General features: G+C 38.2%; 1 protein-coding gene across 2 annotated transcripts in view; it reads right to left on the bottom strand.

Moving 5' to 3' along the window:
* Positions 1–514: 514 nt before the first annotated feature.
* The window catches only part of nr1i2 (nuclear receptor subfamily 1, group I, member 2), a 62,807-nt gene continuing 40,740 nt past the window's right edge, over positions 515–22,581 (bottom strand). The window contains exons 1-9 of one of the 2 annotated variants that reach the window (XM_067443399.1): positions 20,260–20,392; positions 18,239–18,271; positions 14,218–14,351; positions 12,821–12,990; positions 11,336–11,613; positions 11,066–11,211; positions 1,859–1,975; positions 1,410–1,515; positions 515–1,335 (exon numbers count right to left, since the gene is read on the bottom strand). In XM_067443399.1, the coding sequence (XP_067299500.1) occupies positions 1,194–1,335; positions 1,410–1,515; positions 1,859–1,975; positions 11,066–11,211; positions 11,336–11,613; positions 12,821–12,990; positions 14,218–14,344 (1,086 nt within the window). In that variant the 5' untranslated portion in view covers positions 14,345–14,351; positions 18,239–18,271; positions 20,260–20,392 and the 3' untranslated portion in view covers positions 515–1,193. Of the gene's footprint in view, positions 1,336–1,409; positions 1,516–1,858; positions 1,976–11,065; positions 11,212–11,335; positions 11,614–12,820; positions 12,991–14,217; positions 14,352–18,238; positions 18,272–20,259; positions 20,451–22,581 lie in introns of those variants that run through there. The other variant, XM_067443398.1, reaches the window with a different exon arrangement.

Raw genomic sequence — 22,581 nt, forward strand, 5'->3', positions numbered from 1 at the left:
CGCGATCTCTCTTGAAGCCAATACGGAAGTAATGTAAACTGTAATTCCTCAACTGGCCACTAGGGACAGGCTCCAGAAGGGAGCAGAATCTCATTGAGCCCCATGTTAAAATTCTCAACTTTAAAGCAGAAAAAAACATGTTTACAGCCTGGTACAAATTGTGTTTTTGGCTTATATGGCTAATTTTGATCTTCATGACAACTCTGAGGGGGGTGAATTTTTTTATAACTCATTCGTTTACGTTATATAAAGCCTTAAGGTTCTGCATAATTAAGGGCGTGGTTACAAGTGGATAGCCATTTATCCGCCGTCTATAGTTATTGCGTCACCTCAGCTCCGCGCACATCCCGCCTTTTTGCCCATTTTCTGTTATCCGGGAGTGACACGCGTTGACTCGCTCACAAGATGGCAACGCCCAGCTCGCCCCTACTTTAAGCTTCAGAACGGCTTATCGGAATCCTATGGGTGACGTCACGGACACTACGTCCATATTTTTTTACAGTCTATGGTGATAACTATCTTGATGGACAAAACGTGCAATTTTTTTTTAACCAGAGCTTCAGAGCTTGTTTTCTGCGATAATCTAAACGCCTAAGGGAAAATCCTATTGGGATTTCCTCGAGGGAAACAGCGCGATGCTAACTGCCGGTTGGCCTACAAAGTGACGTCACACATGCGGCACTCTATACGCATTCACATGGCATAGCTGTTTTCACTAATTCATGTTTTTATTGTTTACACAGAGATGATAACGGAATAGTTTTCAAAAACGTGCGCTTTGTAACCTGATTTCATAAGTTCGTGTTTTCAGGCCCCCGAAACGCTGTTGTCGCCGTATTTAGTTGAAACGGTGTCATGTAAATGACCCTTTAATATAAACCCACATTTGACATACCCCAAGTATGTTATCCTACATCTGCTTGTGAACCACAGAAACTCTTATTTGTGAAAAGATTCTGAAAAAAGACAGCTCGTCGGATAAACTCAAACACAATTAAATTACATTTAGTAACAATTCACCAATGATAAAAGTACAATTTCACAATTAGTGTGTGCTGCTGTTCAGTAGTTCATTCATTATCTGTAAGCACCGTCCTTGTCCTTGCTAGCCTCTCAATCTTTAGTCGCCTCGGATGAAGGCCGACGAAAGCGTGTTCAAGGCCTGTTAGTAGTCTCACTTGATCTGTGAGCACTTAGCTGTCTTTGCTTATTATTTCCAACCAAAGTGGAGACACTTCAGGCTGAATGTCCTGGATTTTCAGCACCTGTTTTGTGTACTCTTCATTCATACTCCTCATCTCTGTCAGGCACGCCATGATCTTTGGGTACAGCAGACTAGCAGGAGGAGAAGGTTAGAAGGAATGTGTAATTAGAGAAAACATTTTCAGATGGAAAGAAAGCGTCCTTACTTTTTCTCTGGCTCGGTCCTCTTGGCCTCGATGTAGGTCTTCAAGATGAGAGCTAGCGTTTCCTGGTTACGGTCGACCACATTGTGATGGGTCACACCAGGACGATCTGTGGATGAACGCACACGTGAGAGGTTAAAGGGACAGTTCATCCAAAAATGAAAATTCTGCTATCATTTACTCACCCTCATGTTGCTCCAAACCTGTATGAGTTTCTTTGTTCTGCTGAACACAACACAAGACAAGCTATTCTGAATAATGTTGGTAAGCAGACTGGTCCCCGATGACTTCCATAGTATGGGAAAAAAAGCACTGGAAGTCAATTGTTCAGAATAACTTTACTTGTGCTTGACAGAACAAAGAAATGCATACAGGTTTGGAACAACTTTAGGGTGAGTGAATGATGACAGAATGTTCATGTTTATGTGTATGTTGAGCTTCATCTGAGGTACCTGGTGAGAAGAGCGAGATGGCCTGCATCAACACATACTCCTCTTCACTCAAGTGCAGCTTGCGCAGTGTGTAATGAAAATTCATCATAGGGTCCAGCAGATGGCGCTGAAAACCAGCTGTCACAGGGGAATAAAGGAACAAATGACAAATGGGAATGGATAAAGTGTAAACAATGAGACAAGTTGATGCACAGTGTATACTTTTAAATTGTAAATGCGATACATGCTGCAACACGACAAATCACCTAACATTTATTGACATTTCAATTGTATGAGGACAAGCATGCAGTTTTGTTACTGTTATTAGGTGCACCATGTAGGGTTTTTGTAGGAAAATATCCAAAAACCACCAGGCCAGTGTTATATATTTTGTTCAGTTGAGTTCTTACAATATCCCAAATGTTTCCAACTATTTTTAAATTGTGAGAAAATTGCTATTTTAACTAAGGAACCGGGACGTCCGAGGGAGTCGCCTGTCTATTGCATCAGGGCCGTACCCACCATTAAAGGGCCCCGAGGTCCGGACCTCGGTAATTCTCAGAGGTGTACATAATAGAAGTTGCAAAATAATAGCCTATTAAGGCGGTGCGTACAAACAGGTGTTCTTGCCTCGCCCGGCGTATGTTTTCAATTGTTTCCAATGGATGCGCCACACTTTTCAATAGCGGCAACAGCTGGCAGGTTTTGTCCATTTTTACGCATTGAGCGCCCACAGTTCAACTTTGGGTGAACATCAATGTCCAATCACAGTGGAGGAGAGGCGGGACAAATGCCACCACCACCAACCGGCGCTTCGAACAACGACTGGTGTTTGACACTTAAGAGAGCACTTAATAATCAGGGATGCAAACTAATAACGTTTTCTTTACCTGGTTTTCTTGGAAGCCTTCAGTAAATTTACATTTACAACTTTGTTTTTACCGATACAGACGAAAATGAAAAGACTGCTTCAAACAAAGCTCAGCTTTGAAAAGAGAAAAGATACAGGGTAAGGCTATTGCTACACATAATGTGATTCTTGTCTGTGAAATCCAGGCTAAAGTCTCATAATCTTATATTGAGATTAGGAGCATCACATTTAGATTTCAGTCATTGGTTATATTTTCACATTGATTTCTATCTTTGACATGATCTTACTCATTCAACATTAAATATATCAAGGTTATATGTTCAAATAATGTTCTTTACATAATGTAAATCACAAAAATTTACTTTAGCTAGGTTTTCAAAGACGGAGTCACACATATGTCGTCTTTGGCTCAATTTAACAACAAAACAGATTTTCTGATTTTCTAATTTGGAGTCAAATTTATTTTGCAACATTTAACCAGATTCTCATTTATAAAAATCTGTTGTCTACTTAAAATAATTTATACTGCACACTGACATGGTTTTAAAGCTACAGTTAGCTGATTCTTTGATTTTCTTATGTCTTAAAATGCATATGTAAAGGAGGGAAATGTTAAGTTTTTTTTCAAACCCCCCAAAATTCATATTTGGACCTCGGTATTTAGAAAATCCTGGGTACGGCCCTGCATCTCCATTACCCTCGGTTTCTGGTTTTATTCTGCAGAAGCGCTTTACTCTTAACAGTGTGAGTAAGTGTCACAGCAGCCGCTGACCGAAAGCACAGAGTAACGTCATAACATCATTTTAAACACACTCAAAGAAACTCTATGTAAAAAATGTATTTCAATTAATCATAAAATGGCCTTGATGTGTCACTTGACATTAAAGATCAACTCCGGTGAGAAATGACCCTAGGGGTAATTAACAGATGGTTACAGACTAGATCGTTCTCTGAGATGCGTTTTCATGAAAATCGAATGTAAAGAGTTTTATCTTTAAAAACAGATTAGCTTATAACACTAGTCTATGGGGCACAGGGTAGTGAAATTAAATCGCTAGTTAATACCACTAACAAGGCTCAAAATAGCCTCACATTAACACGGTAGCATAAATGAGGGTCCCTACATGCAAAGATTGAGAACTTTGTAAGTGTACAAACAGTTTAATAAGAAGATACTTTATAAACATAGTGCATTACGCGTTCACGGACAACACGTTCGCTAAGCAACGAGCGCTGTTCTAAGTGATGAACTGTGACTTGGAATCTCATATGGTTCGTTGTTTCCGGAAGAAAACACTGAACGCAGTAGAGAAAATAAATAAATAAAAATGTCCATGTTATTACATTTCACAAACTTAATTCCTATCGACCAGCTCACTTAGAACAGCGGATCGATTCTTCAAGACTTTTTTCCAAGATGGCGCCTGTCCGTGAATGTGTAATGCACTGTTTATAAAGGATTGTCATTTAAAAGTTGTTGTTGCAGCCCTCAACTGATGTTGATGTTGACATGTTGTGTTTTGGCCTTAAGCTCCACCCTCCACCTATCGACCAATCACGAAGTCAGTAGTGTTTCTGCATTCATGTTGCCAGCTCTGCTCTAGTTACCACAGCTGCAGATCTACAAACGTTCCTGCAGATCCTGCAGCCGACCTGGCAACTGAGTCAGCGGCCTTGCTCAGCTCCTCAACACACATTCCTGCTCGATTTCTGCCTATCCCATTTCTATCCCACCGGCTGTGAGGTGAAGACCACATGTCCCAAGATTTTGAGCTCAAACTTGGCGTCATCAAACTATGCCTTTGTTTTGTATAGACGCCTTATAGCGGACGTAAAAGTTATATAGTGTAGCTTTAATTACAATTAAAACGATTCAAATTGTTTTTTTTTTTTTATTGAATTGAAATAAAGATGAATGAATATAAATATTAGATGAAAAACGTACACTTTAATAAACAATATTAGAAATGCGAACTTAACTGAAAAGTAACTAACTATACTTATTACAATTAAAAAATAAATTAAAATAAAGCTAAAATGAAAATGAAAAAATACATAATATAAATAAAAGCTGATTTAAAATAAAACAAGAATTAGGTTTTTTTGCAGCACAGGAGTCCAAGTTATATTTAATTTAAGCTCAAATTATTCTGCTTAAATTATTCTGTCCTTTAAGAATTAGATGGGCAAATAATAATAAAATATAAATAAAATAAGCAAAACAAAACATGCATGGTTCAGGTCATTTGATCTTAAAGGATAGGAAATGTTTGATGATAGTGACTTTGATGACTTCAGCAACTTATTTAGTACTTTAGTACAGGGGCTTTACACAAATATATCCATTTGATCTTCACTTAATCTTGATGCAGGCTACAGGAGAAGCATTTGAGACTTTACATGGATCTTGTTTGTGATTTTTCATTTTCATGGCAAGTTCACGTCTGTTTGGTTGGAAGCGATGCAAGGGTTCATTAAATAGATGAACTGCTGTGAATAGCAGCTGTATGAATCCGGTTGTCAGGGTGATGAATGTAGAAAGACATTCAATTCAGATTATAAAGGCTTCTAGCACATTAAGGACTGTTCATATGGAGCATAATTAGACAACATGTAATAAAATGTCACTTCTTTAGCTACTATTTATTTACACTTCACAGCCTTGAGAAGCAAAAAAAAAAAAAAAAAAAAAAAAATCAAGAAAGGTTGGAGATTTTAATTATGCCATTATTGGCCCTTAAGCCACACGGGTGCTTATATTTAAAGGGCAACATTAATGATACAGAAAGCAACAAGATGCTTATGGTGACTGTAAGCTGTGGAAATGCCACAGACAAGTTTAAGTACGGTTAGGATACATAAATATACAATATTAAAAGCACAAGACAATATAGTGCATATTTTATCATTTATTTGTCTCAGTTCTATACTTATAAGTCAGTAAAAAAGAAAAGAAATTACTTTCCACCCTCTTACGGTCATTAAGATTTAAAAAGGTAAATCTTTAGCTGCAGTACCTTAAAGACTTATTGCCCTTTTGAGCTCATGGCACAGCTTCACTTAAAGGGTTACTTCAGCGATTAGCATATGTCTTTGTATTAGTAGAAACCCTGGAGTATATTAAATGCTTCCCCCCCTCAGAGTCTCATCTCCCATATCCTTTAAAAGCCAATTGCACTCGCGCCATGGCAGAATTTGTCAGCGGGAAGACTGAACGCTTCTCCAGAGAGAGAACCTTTCGTTTTTAATATTTAAAAATGCCTGTGTGCTGCTGCCCTGTGAGTGTAATAAGCAGAGAGTACCCACAATGTTAACCTGCCTATAAGCGCATGCCGCAAATTACTAACATGCCCTTTGAATAACACAAAAATACTGCGCTGTTGACTTTAGAGCAGGTTTTTGTTGGTCAATGGTGCAGTCGCAGTCGCAGAGCATATATAATTAAAAAGCAAGGGCCCAAAATGGACAATTATGGGGGTGATAGGTGCTGGAGAAGAAAAACAATTGCTTTAAAAGATCTTTGCTCTAGATAAGATGCAAACTATGTAAGAATTGCTTTAGAACATAGAAACTGCTTTGACCGGTTCACAAGTATCCGATTATCAATTGTATCAAACGCTGCCAAGAGATCCAGAGGAATTAGGGACACGTGACTCCCTGCATTGCTTAATAGCAAAAGGTCATTCAGGTCATGTTCCTGAAAGAAATATCACAATTTCCCCCCAAAATAATTAAAGGGGGGGTGAAATGCTGTTTCATGCATACTGATCTTTTTACACTGTTAAAGACTTGGAATCCCATACTAAACATAGACAAAGTTTCAAAAGTTAAGGTTGAATTTTTTTTGGGAGTATTTCTTTGTCAAAAATACTACTTCCGGTTAGTCATAACTTTCGGCAAGTTTTTTTCGATCATGGGTCCACTTGACGTTAATAGGTCGGAATTTCCTTGTATGGGCCGTACGGACAATTCTACCGGAAGAGCGTGAGAGAGAGAGAGAGAGAGAGGGAGAGTGCGAAAGCAACAGGCTACGCCCATCAAAGCGGGGCTCGTAGGCTGCTGCACAGGTGATGTGACTTCAAGAAATTAACAATGTCACCAAAAAAGTGCGTTTTTGGTTGCCAGACCAAGACAGTCCTGTACAGATTGCCAAAAAACCCAGCGATAAGGCAACAGTGGATGGAATTTGCTTTTCCGGATCAGCAACTGAGTTGCGCAAAGGTTTATGTCTGTTCGCTGCATTTCGGTGCAAACTGTTTCATAAACAAGGCCCAGTTCGACGCCGGATTTTCCGATCGCCTAATGCTGAATGATGGAGCAGTCCCAACGATAAAGGTCCCAACGTTAGAACCGCAGGCGGTGAGTAAGACTGCTTCAAATGTCTGTGTTTTTGCCTATGCTCATCAAGTAGCCCAAACATGATCACGTATAGTTAGTTGATCAATGGAGCATGCGATGTGTAGTGCGTGTACATTTGTTTAGCTGGCCACTATATGTGTAAGTTAATGTTTGTGTATTGTAAAAGCACTCCAAACAACAATACACAAAGAGTGGGGAAATATGTTGAACTAAATAAGCGCGCTTCTTCATTCAAATGCGCTACTATTCCATGTCTTTCTATGTAAACACTAGCCTGCCGTGCAAAACCAGTCCGCTTACTACAATTGTCTACACAAACCACGTGTAAACACACACACACACACACACACACACACACGTGCACAACTGCACTTCCCACATGTACACCTTCAAAGACAAAAAATACGAGGATATAATTCAAGTATAAATATGTAAATAACACAAGCCGCTAAGCATATTATATAGTTAGTGTATAACTTGTACCACATAGAGACGTCCTGCTCTAGTCGTTTTTGCTGCTGCTCCTGTTCAACTGCAGCCTCTGGGTCTGATTCCGGATCATAGATGTATGGCTGTATCTGATTAAAAGCCATTTTTTTTATTTTGAATAAAGTTTTTTCCCGCTGTTAGGGATGACACAGCTTTACGACGCACTCAACACAATAACAGCGGCGCGCACTCGTCATTCTTTAGCTCCGCTCACACGATACGCCCCCACCCGCTCGGCTTTTTTCGGAAAGACTCGGAACAGCGCATCTTTCTTATATAATTATAAAAAAATAAAGACTTTTCGGAGATATGCAGGATGCAATGCTACTCTATAGGTACTCAAGATTGACATGACACTGACTGAAACTGAGTGTTTCACCCCCCCTTTAAGCAACACTGATAATAAATGATTTCTGAATGATCCTGTGACACTGAAGACCAGAGTAATGGTCGCTGAAAATTCAGCTTCGCCATCACAGGAACAAATTACATTTTAAAATATTTATATATTAAATTGAAAATGGTAATTTTAAATTGTAATATTTCAAAACACTACTAATTGCACTGTCTATTTGATTAAATAAATGCAAGAGACCTTTTCCAAAAGCATTAAAAAATCTTATCAACCCCAAACTTTTGACCATAGGGTAAACATACTATTTACAGTTACAGTATTATTTTTAATACAACCCCTTTAAAAGTCATAACTGGAGCAAAGCTTGTGCTAGTGACATAAGCAAAGTACACCGTGTCATGCTTGGCTAGTGACAGGTTCAATCTTTCACAAATGAGTTACATGCCAACCAGTTTCACTGCATTACATCTTCTCTCATTTCACTGACACATCATTTGCATTGCACTTGTGTGCATACAGGGCCTATTTTATATTTATTGTCTTTAAATACCATGTACTAATATTTCAATTAATAATATAATACAATTTACTTATTGTGTGTATTTAAAAAAAACACCTATGTAATTAAAGCTGTAATTAATAGGTATTTACATCTATAAATAAACTGTTGACCCTTCCATCACCCTTCAACTGATCCCAGACTTGTCCCTATCCTTACCTGCATCTCACAGCAAAAGTGAACACAATAAACACTGTAGACGGATTGTACCTAACAATTAACGGTGTTGTATATTTCTTATAATTTAAGTACATAGTACAATATATGGTGTGACCAAAATATGCTTTAAAATATGTCATAAGTCATAAATAAGCATGATGGTTAATGAAACAATCCCATTTAAAGTAATGAAAAAGCCAATAAACACACAGCAACTGATGCATGATTTAAAATGGCAGGGCAGGAAGTGCGTTCAGAAAAAGCCTGCTTATTCTGGTCCTTTTTTTCTCTCCACGTCACTGCCATGCTGCCTCTATCTCCCTCATTATTTTCAGATATTTCCCTGCTGTGCTCCTAACACCTCTCTTGCCGTGTAAGGGCTTTCACCCACTCTTTCCTCCTTCTCTTCCTCTTAGCTGGAGTGGGGGCAGAGCCATTTTCATTGTTTCGTGAAGTTCTTCTGTTTTCTTTACTGCTTTGTGAGGTTATGGTTCCCTGGCTTTCTTCCTTTGTAACATAATGCTCTATTATACTTTCAATGTTCACTGAGTGTAATGAACAATAAAATACTAATGCACATTAAAAAATGTCTCCCTTTATACCAGATCAGTTACCGCTTTTTTACGGGTAAACATGAACATGGGAAACCATGGACACTTTTGGGGACTGACTAAACAGGGACTAGTGCTGTGTGATTGTTAAATACGTTTCTGTCATATACTTTTTATTTACACTGATCAGGCATGACATTGTGTTGACATTCTAATATAGTGTCGGTTCCTTATATTGCTGCCAAAACAGCCCTGACCCGTCAAGGCATGGACTCCACTAGACCCCTGAGGCTGTGCTGTGGTATCTGGCACCAAGATGTTAGCAGCAGATCCTTAAAGTCCTGTAAGTTGTAAGGTGGGGCTTCCATGGATCAGACTTGTTTGTTTAGCTCGTTTGTTGAATTCTGCCCGTGCAACCTGATGCCATGTGTTCCCCATGAAGGCGACAGAGAACATAATCACACAGACCAGGGTGCCTTTTCCATTGCTTCATGGTCCAGTTCTGATGCTCACTATTGGCGTATTCAGCGGTGGACAGGGGTCAGCATGGGCACCTTGACAGGTCTGCGTCTATACAGCCCCATACGCAACAAACTGCACTGCACTGTGTATTCTGATACCTTTCTATCAGAACCAGCATTAACTTCAGTAGCAAATAGAACTACAGTAGCTCGTCTGTTTTATCGGATCACACGGGCCAGCCTTCGCTCCACATGTGCATCAATGAGCCTTGGTCACCCATGACTCTGTCGCCAGTTCACCACTGTTCCTTCCTTGGACTACTTTTGATAAATACGGACCACTGCAGACCGGGAACACCCCACAAGAGCTGCCGTTTTAGAGATGCTCTGACCCAGTCGTCTAGCCATCACAATTTGGCTCTTGTCAAACTCACTCAAATCCTTACGCTTGCTCACATCAACTTTCAGGACAAAATGTTCACTTGCTGCCATATATAGTCCACCCACTAACATGTGGTGTGATGAAGAGATAATCAGTGTTATTCACTTCACCTGTCATCGGTGTATATACACTAGTAGATATCTGTTTATATTGTACACATGAGAGCGATGAAGAAATATGGAGTAATATGAACATAAAGAACCGGATGTGTCCCAAACAAGTCAAGACGAGGAAGAGCTTGTCATTTGGGGGTGTTGTCAAATTCCACTTTTTTGTTGTGACACGTAGTTCAGAGTTGCTGTGCAACATCACAAGTACATCCTTAATGTGACTCATCCCAACTGAATTTAGAGTTGGTAGCATCTGTTTTATAATTATTATTATTTTTCTTCATCTGTGGTCTTTATCCTTAAGTGTTATTTTATGTGAAGTAGTTTTTGCATTTCTGGTTTTTATCTATTAACAATGACCCTTTTGTTTCTTTAGTATTCAATTATTTTTTTCTGCTGATTATCCGTAAACATATTAACTGTTTTTGATTTTTTAAAAACTAAAAAGCCAGCAATTATTAAAAAAACAGCAATATTGTAATTGTATTATTATAATTTAAAATAGCTGTTTTCTATTTTAGTATCATTTAAAATGCAATTTATTCTGTGCGAATTCCAGCATCATTACTCCAGTATTCAGTGTCATGTGATCCCTCAGAAATCATTCTAATATGATCTCCTGCTCAAGAAATATTCATTATTAATGTTGTGCTGCTTAATATTTTTGTTAACTTTATATTTATTTATTTTTTATTCTGTGATGAGTCGAAAGTTGAAAATAACTTTTGATCAATTGAATGCATCATTGATAAATTAAAATAATAATTTCTTTAAAAAAAAAATATTCTGAACTGAACAGTATATATGATTTTGTTTACAACACCCACCCCTACCTGACCCTGAGGTTCATGGAAACCTGCGCATAAGCTCACCTCGCATGGCATCATCCAGGCAGTACTGCAGCGGGCCGCACTCCCAAATGCCTGTTACCTCATTAAAGAACATATTGAAGTGAATCAGAATAATCTCAAAGGTGGCACCTTTCAGCAGTGAGATCTGGTCCTCTATGATCAGAGCCCTGTCGAAAACATAACTTCATTATGAGCAAAAACATTTCAGGTGTAAAATCACTTGTATGGTTAACTATGACTTAAACACCAATGATGAATCTTTATATCAGTTGTAGGTGGGCCAATATTCACCTGAACATTGCAAGCGTTTTGCTGAAGTTGATTACATTCTTGATCATGTATGTGGTGAGGTCTGTAAAATGTGGCAGAGAGGTGAAAATGGCACTAGTATGCCACTTCCTCTCTTTATTTTCAAGACTCTGAAAGCTGGAGGAAGGGGATGAGGGGGAGTTCATGGCCCACTGCATCGTGTCTTCAGTTGGTGGTCTATAAATGACCGCATGAGAATATCTTCCGCTTTTTGGTTCTTGACTGAGCTCAGGCATGGATTTTTGATCCCGATCTAAAGGCTGTGGAGGACAAAACCACTGATGAACACTGACTGTACTCATAAAGATGTATTTCAGTATATACTAGGTTTTTTTAAAGTCAACATTTATGCTTATGTCAAAATGAACAAATAAGCCTGAACTTCGAGTTGAGTCTCAACTTGAGGCTATGGCATATGACACAGCAAAGCCGACAAGGCTATTGCTCACACACAGTCACACATTTCTGCTCGCAGATACAGATAAAGTAGCACAGCACTTTTCACATTTATATGAACGCATTAGTGAGAGAGCACATTATTGAGTGTGAATTAATTCTACCTGGCAGCGTCTCTCTCTCTCTAATAATAGTGAAGCTGTGGGTTTTAGTTACTAAGAAAAATATGCTAGAACTTTTCAGCTTCTAAGCTATTTTATTGATAAATAATATAACAGTGCTGACAATGCATTTCTGCGCTCTCTATCTCAATCTGTATGTTCGAGCTACTTTCTTTATGTGTGCGCCACAATGCAGCAGCACATTAGTTTTGAACGCCGATTAATTTATATGTTTACAGCAGTTTAAAACGTGCATTAACCCGATCAGATTTTGATCGGGTTACATCTAAATGGTATGTATAATCAAACATATATTGTGGAATGCTCTACAAGTAGGCCTATGCATTTATTTGATATTTTAACTGTTGGAAATAGAGCGTAAAAAGGACTTCCATGGGACAAAGGACTTCCATGATTTTTGTGCGCAAAAACAAACAAAAATAACGACTTTATTCAACAAATTCATTCTAGCCTGTCAGTCTCCTACGCAGTCTACGTTGTAAACAGTGCAGCCTTCGAGTTCTACGGCAGCCAATGCCGTTCACATGAGCACCACAACGGATATGCAGGAGTTCAAAAAAAGTATTATTTTCGCTTCATAAAATTATGTTTGAACCACAGGATTCACATGGACTATTTTAAAAATGTCTTTCCTACCTTTCTGGGGGCCATGAAAGTGGTAATTAAATTGCTGTCTATGGAAGGATCAGAAAGCTCTCGGATTTCATCAAAAATATCTTCATTTATGTTCCCGAAGATGAACGAAGTTCGAAATGAGGGTGAGTAAATTTTATTTTTTGGGGGGAACTAACCTCGTTAAAGCATCATGGTAGATTTAGTCTGTGCAACCCCTAGCAGATACATTTGTCAGGATCTCAAACAGACAAACAAAATAAGGTAAGTATGTTACCCGGAACTGAATAAATTGGGCACAAGTCATGTCAAAGGTTTTGTGATGTGCGGTGATCAGCTCCTGTATGACAGCTTGCTGTTGAGGGGAGAGCATTACGGGCTCCTCGTGCATCCTCTTTCTCCTGATCTGAATCCTCCGCTTCTCCACGGCCTCATCCGACATGATCACTGCGGAACCACAGGAATCAAAGTCACGATTACACAATGTATACACAATGTTCAAAACTTTGGGGTCGATAAGATTTGGTAATGTCTCTTGCGCTCACCAAGGCTGCATTAATATTGCGGTAATATTGTGAACTATTATTATCAAATATGTGGAATTTCGGCTCAAGACACTTATTATAAATGTTGAAAACAGTTGTGTTGCTTATTATTTTTGTGGATTTTTTTTTTTTCTTCTTTCTTTGACGAGAAGAAAGTTGAAAAGAACAGCATTTATCTGAACCTTTCCTAACATTGTAAATGTCTTCAGTCATTTTTAATCAGTTTAATGCCTCCTTGATTAATAAAACAATCAATTTGGATTATACTGTCACACACACACACCGTCACTTTTGTTTTCAGTCTGCACCATTAGCTAGTTATCATTGCTGTTGATTTAATTCGTTATTAAGTTCAGGTGTGTCATACTTATTATCCTTGTTTGGGCGTGCATTTGCTCTTTTGCTCTAGTCGCGCATATATAGAAGAGAAGAGCCCATACAAGGACCTTCCGCTCTGTCGACCTCAAGCGGACCCATACTCAAAAAAAACTCTCCGAAACTTGTGAGAAACCGGAAGGAGTATTTTTGACACACAAATACTCCATCAAACGTCCAACATTAGTTTTTGAAACTTTGTCTATGTTTTGGGAATCCAAGTCTTTAATAGTGTAAAAAGCTCAGTATGGATTTCACCCCCCCCTTTAAATAAGCCACATACCCTCTAGTCATACCCTCTAGATATCAGAGAACAATTTAACATTCTAGGGCACCTTTAATATATTACACATGCAAGAACATGAGAAGGTAGACTAGGTTAATTTATAAGATACAGCTGCAAAACAGATTTAAAAACTATTAAATGCTGGTAAAACCAAAAGTTTATATTAAAATGGTAAGCTGTTATATTGCTTGAAAACCTTATGCAACCTAGAGACACATCCAATCTACAACAAATTATTTGGAGGAAGAACTGTTCATCATTTCAATATTATTAGGCCAATAACAATTGTGTATATAATCACGTTGACGCAGCCATTTTATAACAGAATATGGTACTCTCATGGCTTATTGTTTTAATCTGCCATGAAGGTCCTTGTGAAAATAAAATGACTAAAGTGGTGTGTGAACAATACACTCAGTGTGAGAGCAGTTAGCTTGAACATGAAAAGGAAAGGTCAGTTAAACTTACACTCCCTCTTCATGCCGATTGAGATGCATTTCTGGAGACGGCAGGATTGGCACTGTCTCCTGTTGCTCTTGGTGATGACGCAGGTATTCTGAAACGGGCAGCAGATCTGTGCGACGGGTCGCTTCATTGCACGCCTTACAACAGGCACAAACACACAGTGAATCACACTGATGCAAGACTGCAGAATAAATAAGACGTGACATATTTGTCACCTTTTACACTAATTTTACACTGTCACCTTTTACCATAAAACACACTGCATGCTGTTTGTTCTCTCTCTCGCTCTCTCTAAAAAATAACTTTAAATATTTTAGCAAATGGCATCAATATAACAAAGAGTGAAAAATGTAAGGGGGTCTGCTGAATACTTTCCATAGCACTGTATATGCACTGAATATATATACATATATATATATATATATATATATATATATATATATATATATATATATATATATATATATATATATATATATATATACATACACACAGCATTATATATAACATACACAGCACTATATAGAATAGAATAGAATATATTCATTATATATATATATATATATAATGAATTACTTACAGCTACTTAAAACATGAGCTGTCTCTCTCTCTCTCTCTCTCTCTCTCTCTCTCTCTCTCTCTATATATATATATATATATATATATTTATATTTATATATAGACAGCTCATGTTTTTAATAGCTGTAAGTAATTCATAAAATATAAAAAAGCTCAGAAAGCAAATACACAACAAATCAGTCAGAAACAGGTCACTATGGAAATTTACAAGATAATCTGGCCTTGACTATTATGTACTTGTATCAAAAAATAAGTACAATGTACTTATTGTGTTGATATTGTATTGCAAAACACTTTGCGATACAATTTGCGGACAGGTGTGGTGGTATGAGTGAGTTTAAGGGTAGGGCTAGGTGTAAGGGATTACACATGTAATTACATATGCATTACATACATTTTTTAAAACGCAAGTATTATGTAAAAACATGTATGTACACAATAAGACCATTGTATCAAATTATGAAATTAAATGTTAGTACATAGTAGTTAAGGCCACCTAATATACAGGTCCTTCTCGAAAAACTAGCATATTGTGATAAAAGTTCATTAATTTCCATTATGTAATTATAAAAGTTAAACTTTCATATGTTTTCTATTTATTGCACACCAACTGAAATATTTCAGGTCTTTTATTGTTTTAATACTGAGGATTTTGACATACAGCTCATGAAAACCCAAAATTACTATCTCAAAAAATTAGCATATTTTATCCGACTAATAAAAGAAAAGTGTCTTTAATACAAAAAAAGTCAACCTTCAAATAATTATGTTCAGTTATGCACTCAATACTCGGTCGGGAATCCTTTTGCAGAAATGACTGCTTCAATGCGGCGTGGCATGGAGGCGATCAGCCTGTGGCACTGCTGAGGTGTTATGGAGGCCCAGGATGCTTCGATAGCGGCCTTAAGCTCATCCAGAGTGTTGGGTCTTGCGTCTCTCAACTTTCTCTTCACAATATCCCACAGATTCTCTATGGGGAACAAGTCAGGAGAGTTGGCAGGCCAATTGAGCACATTAATACCATAGTCAGTAAACCATTTACCAGTGGTTTTGGCACTGTGAGCAGGTGCCAGGTGGTGCTGAAAAACAAAATCTTCATCTCCATAAAGCTTTTCAGCAGATGGAAGCATGAAGTGCTCCAAAATCTCCTGATAGCTAGCTGCATAGACCCAGCCCTTGATAAAACACAGTGGACCAACACCAGCAGCTGACATGGCACCCCAGACCATCACTGACTGTGGGTACTTGACACTGGACTTCAGGCATTTTGGCATTTCCTTCTCCCCAGTCTTCCTCCAGACTCTGGCACCTTGATTTCCGAATGACATGCAAAATTTGCTTTCATCCGAAAAAAGTACTTTGGACCACTGAGCAACAGTCCAGTGCTGCTTCTCTGTAGCCCAAAAGTGGCTTGACCTGGGGAATGCGGCACCTGTAGCCCATTTCCTGCACACGCCTGTGCACGGTGGCTCTGGATATTTCTACTCCAGACTCAGTCCACTGCTTCCGCAGGTCCCCCAAGGTCTGGAATCGGTCCTTCTCCACAGTCTTCCTCAGGGTCCGGTCACCTCTTCTCGTTGTGCAGCGTTTTTTGTCACACTTTTTCCTTCCCACAGACTTCCCACTGAGTTGCATTGATACAGCACTCTGGGAACAGCCTATTCATTCAGAAATTTCTTTCTGTGTCTTACCCTCTCGCTTGAGGGTGTCAATGATGGCCTTCTGGACAGCAGTCAGGTCGGCAGTCTTACCCATGATTGCAGTTTTGAGTAATGAACCAGGCTGGGAGTTTTTAAAAGCCTCAGGAATCTTTTGCAGGTGTTTAGAGTTAATTAGTTGATTCAGATGATTAGGTTAATAGCTCGTTTAGAGAACCTTTTCATGATATGCTAATTTTTTGAGACAGGAATTTTGAGTTCATGAGCTGTATGCCAAAATCATCAGTATTAAAACAATAAAAGACCTGAAATATTTCAGTTGGTGTGCAATGAATCTTAAATATATAAGAGTTACATTTTTATCAAAGTTCATTATTTTCCATAATGTAATATCACAATATGCTAATTTTTTGAGAAAGACCTGTAAAGTGAGACTGAGAATCTTTATATAACATCTTTCTGTAGCTTTTTTCGCCAGAAGACCTGGTTAAAGGAATAGTTAACCCAAAAATGAAAATGTGGCTTTTCATTACAAACCTGAATGACTTACTTTCTGTGGAACACATACAATGAGTCAATGACCAAAACACCAATAGACCAATTTGACTTTCATTGTATGAGGGAAAAAAAACATTTCCACAGAATAAAATTTAAAAAAATCATTTATTTTTGTAAAGACGTGCGTGAGTAAATGATGACAGAACTGTCATTTTTGGGTGAACCATGTGCTGACCCTGCTGTCTATTAATTATGATATCAGACAAAAATCTGAAATGCCAAAAGTCTTATATTGTTTTCTGAAAAGTACTTTGGATATTAGCAACCAGCTGCAACATGTCCTTATTAGTTTCCATGGTTGTTAGTTAAGAACTGCTCTGTTAATTATCTCTCCCTGTGTAGTATCGTTTACGTAAGGTGGTTGTTATTTTTCCTATGTTTGCCCTGTAGTATCTTGCTTATTTATAATTAAAGGTTGATCTTCATATTCTCTATCATCAAGCACTTTATTTCAGCCACCCACTGTGACACCAGCATTGTTCCCATGTTTTAAAATATGCTAAAAATACCCTGGGAAACAGACAATTACTGTATGAATGCAGCTGGATGTGCGAAATGTGTTGTGATGCGTGTGGGTTGGTCACAAAATGTGCACTATAATTATTTTCTCTTTTCAAGGTTGCTTTCCCAATTTTGATACAAATCACATTAAATCAAAAACTGAATGACGATTGAACAGTGTTTAAAAGCTCTGTGTACATCCTAAATGTCATATTTCCCATTTCCTGTTTAGGAGGAGAACAACTTCTCGAAAAGCTTGTTATGAAAACTACAATATTTGATGCGCATGACTTGAAAAAACAAATCCATTATGTCCTCTGCCATGTTATTTTTTTACCTACTGGTTGAGTTGCAGTAGCCTGGCTCTGCCTTCCTACGTACTTTCGCTCAATTTTCATTTTCCTTCAGTACTCCATGTGGGATCGCAGTATATTCTCTGGTTTTCTACAGATTTTAACAGGTCCAATCAGCGAACACATTGAGTGGCTGAGAACTATGACGTTGATGTTGTGCGCTACAGTCTATGGTTTGAGATGACATGTCAGGACTAAACGTTAGCGATTGGTTATGGCAGATCCATTAGTTTTAAACTTCAACAGAGTACCTGCCTTCAAGGAAGTTAACGCTTGTCAATGGAGAGTGGCCAGAGTGGCCGAGAGTCTGGTAGGACCAGGCTAGAGTTGTAGGGATTGTTCACCCAAAAATGAAAATTGTCACAATTTACTCACCCTCATGTCGGTCCAAACTTGTATGACTTTCTTCTGTGGAAAACAATAGGAGATATATTAATCCAGTTTCGTTGTCATATAAGACGCATGTTTTAACTGCTCTATATTTTTATAACTATTTATATTAGGAGGTTTTCTAGGAAGCCTGCAGGTTTCCTTTTAGTCCATTTTATCCTCCTTTTTAATTGAATTAAAAAATTTCTGGGTCAGCATGTGATCATATGACAGGAAACAGGAAGTAGACTAGCATAAAGGAGGCAGCATGCCAGGTCACAAACCTAACAACTAACCCACTTGCTAGACTTTTAAGTTTTCAAGTTTTTTGTGTTACTTTAAGTTTCATGTGAATATTGTAAAAACACTTTTTATTATTCACTTTATACTTTTTTTCCCTCATCTTTTTAAACACAACCCCACACAGTTTAAAGGGGGGGTGAAACACTCAGTTTCAGTCAATCTCATGTCAATCTTGAGTACCTATAGAGTAGTATTGCATCCTTCATATCTCTGAAAAGTCTTTAGTTTTATTATATTTATAAAAGAAATATAGGCTGTACCGAGTCTTTCCGAAAAAAAAGAGCGCCTGGAGGCGTATCGTGTGGGCGGAGCTAAAGAATGACGAGCACCCAAAGCGGTGACGTCCTCAAGCGTGGGGAAACCCATGGCTATCGATCAGATTCAGCTAATACAGATATGATCCAGAAACAGATCCGGAGGCTAAAATAAATTGACCAGGAGAAACAGCAACAGCAGGACGTCCGTCTCTGTGGTATGTACTGTATTTAGTGCCCTGTCAACATTTGTGTGTCTTTACTCGCAGTTTATGAGGACATGATTCGGTTTATGGACTATTGTATGCGACTAAACCTTAGCAGTAGCAAGCAAAACGGTTTTGCACGTCAGACTAGTGTAACGTACAGAGAACAACAATGGAGTAACTGTTAGCGCATTATAATGACGAAGCACCCTTTGTGAGAACGCTAGGTTTATGTTTGGGTGGTTTTACAATAAACAAACTGACACCTATATTGGTCAGCTAAACAAATGTATTTAAACACAAACCATAGATCGCATGCTCCAAGCATACACAATCGTGTTGTTTACTGATGTTTACTCACGCGACGATAGCCAACAACAGACATTTGAAGCAGTTTTACTCACCGCCTGCTTCCAAAGCAGGACCGAACCTTTATCACTGGGACTGCTCCGTCAAAAACACAGTTCTTTGGTATGATTTGGTGAAGTCCTGTGACAGCAGTGACCATGGAAATCCACTTCGCGACGCGACTGAAGCGATGTTGTGATGCTTCCCGTCATTTCTGCGTTCAAATCGGTTCAAATGCAGCGCTCCTTCCCGGAATGCTGTACTGAAGCGTTGAAGTCGCTTGATGTCTCCCATAGGAATAAAGTGAAGCGTGGCGCGGACTACAACGACATAAGTGTTCACGGACGAGTGGATCTGCAGCTGAGCGAGTGTTTATGGGCGTGCATTTCCTCTCTCGCTCTAGTCACGCGCTCGCACCACCGGGAGAAGAGCCCGTACGGCCCATTCAAGGACCTTCCGCTCTATTGACGTCAAGCCGACCCATACTCGAAAAAAACTCTCCGAAACTTGTGAGAAACCGGAAGGAGTATTTTTGACACAGAAATACTCCATCAAACGTCCAACATTAGTTTTTGAAACTTTGTCTATGTTTAGGATGGGAATGATATATGGGATATGGGATATGGCTTTGTATCAGTAGAAACCCTGGAGTATATTAAATGATCTCTGCTAAAACACTGCTGGTCACTTTCAGAAGTTGTAGCGATGCTTTCTTTTCCCAGAGAGAATGTGAAACAAATGGTATCATTCTCAGTAATATATATATGGCGCAGTGCAACTGTAGTGCAGTGTAAATATCTCCATTTGTTTTGCACATAAGAATGAAGGTCTTCAGGTTTGGAACGCCACGAATGTAGTATATTATCTTCAATTACAACATTTACAGCAGCTGAGGAAGATGTGTTTGCTCACTTACCTGAAGAAACCTTTACAGCCCTCACAGGTCATGGCGTTAAAGTGGTAACCTGTGGATTTGTCTCCGCATACTTGACAAATTTTGGGCTCATCATCCTCCTCAGTTTCTTCCTCAGACCCATCACCGTGTCCCGAATCGCCCAGGGGGGAAAGCTCCTCCATTTCTTTACTCATCCTGATCTGAAGTAAGCACTGCAACACAAGAGACTAAATCACTCATATGGCTTATTAACACTCATATGGTTATGTCAACAAATAATATGACTACATGCAGAGATTATTGAATTGTAAAAAAACAAAACAAAAAGAAAACCTAAACCTGCTGAACATCCACAGATAGGCTGCATTTACTAAACTACTAGCTACATACATAGTACACAAAATACTATTAATCCTACAGTATTAAGACCACAATCACTGCAAGTACCTCATACTGTCCTGCACTACTGTTTTAATACCAGCACCTGCTTTAATCCTCACCTTTTGCACATCCTCATAATATTTGCACAACCTCAGAATCTTCCTCTGGCAAACAAAATCCAGCAAACAATGTCCAGAGATATATGCACTCAGTAGAGAACGTTAATATTTTGATTGGTCTTGGTGGATTAATTTTACACAGGAAATTTGCATTTGTCTGTTTAGCACTTGTTCATAGTGTTGTGCATGCATTGTTGTTATGCATTTATTTCATTTTTTTCTAGTGTGTATAATCACATTGCACCTGTTCAATGACAAAGGAGGAAGGACAATACCATTCTTCATTAAATTGTATTATTTAAATTATGGTAATATTAGCACATATTAGTTAAAAATATGTTTGTACTGGTTCTAACAGGTAGACAAGGACAGAAAAGGAGGACAATGTGACTGCCATTACACACAATCTATAAAAACAGTCAAAAGCATTTGATATATGGCAGTGGAACTCCTTTCATTTCTATTAACGAAAAGATGCAATTGTTAAAAGGTCTGACAAATGGTTTGACACTGTTGATTCTTTCCTGTTCATTTATAATCCACTTGTACGAGTCATCAATAAACACCCTCTTTAATTTCTACTAAGACAAGACAAGACAATTAACATTACAATAGTGTATTAAACTCAAAAATACCACATCCACAACCTTGCCACCAAACCTGTATGAACATCCAAATTATAAAATAACAGTGAATAAAACATGTATTAACCATTACAGAGTTAGTTGCGAGTAGACTGAATAGCTCACGCCGTAAAACAGCAGGTGTTTAAAGTTCAGAAAACATACCCTTTGCACGATCCGTGTTACGCAGAAATCTGGAGTGTGTCCTCCAGGGCAAGACCTTTATCCTAAATAAGCCATTGAAAGAACCCAGCGCACGCACACACACAATGCCAAAGAAAGCTGAATTTGTGTTGCCATGGTATCTACATGGGACCACTAAGCATTGGTCAAGACAGACTCCCTCTCCCATAACACTGACGTGCCTGCAGCATAATCATCTATATGGTTAGTCAGGTTGAGTGACGGTTCATGTCTGATTATGGATTTTATTTTTAAAATAAAAAAAGACAAAGTGAATAAAATTGGTGTCCAATAACAAAATGCACTATTTATTTTTCTGCCTCTTTTTCTTATAATTACATTGTTGTCATATTGGATAAAACAGCCAATTTGTTGTTATAAATAGTTGATTTAATCATTTTAATTTAATTTGAACTGTCAAAACTAAGACTTTTGTGTAATGAATGAACACTTCCAATTCATCAAAAGATTTTGTACTAGGAATTAAAATTTGAACATAAAAATAGAATATGAACCTTTTGTAATATTATTAGAGTAAAAATGGAGTAATGATGCTGACAATTCACCTTTAACATCACAGGAATTAATTGCATTTTAAAATATATTACAATCAAAAACTGATCATTTATATGTTCTGGCAGGGTTTCCTTCTAAAATGTGCATTCCCAGGGCTAAATATCACATAATTGGGGTCGCTTCAACCTGCGGACTTGGCAAACGTGCAATGGCTTGTTGGACAGTAACGGCAGGGGCAGGTCTTTGCGAACGGTCAAATTTCATAAAAGACTTCTTTAACCTTTAACTTTTCGACTTCAAACTTAATAATATTTAGGCTAACAGAATAAATTGATCCAAAGGGGCAAAACAATAAAACAACCAAATATTAATTGTGTACTACAATGCTTTATGTAGAAGTGCAGAACAAGAGAGAAGGTTTAGTTAAATTGATTTCAGTTGGTACGGAAAACTCAGAAAGTTTGCAATTGCTAAATAAATTCTCACTTACCAACACAAAATGTAAATGGACTGCATTTATT

The sequence above is a fragment of the Pseudorasbora parva genome, chromosome 5 (genome assembly GCF_024679245.1).
Source record: "Pseudorasbora parva isolate DD20220531a chromosome 5, ASM2467924v1, whole genome shotgun sequence".
NCBI classification, from domain to species: domain Eukaryota; kingdom Metazoa; phylum Chordata; class Actinopteri; order Cypriniformes; family Gobionidae; genus Pseudorasbora; species Pseudorasbora parva.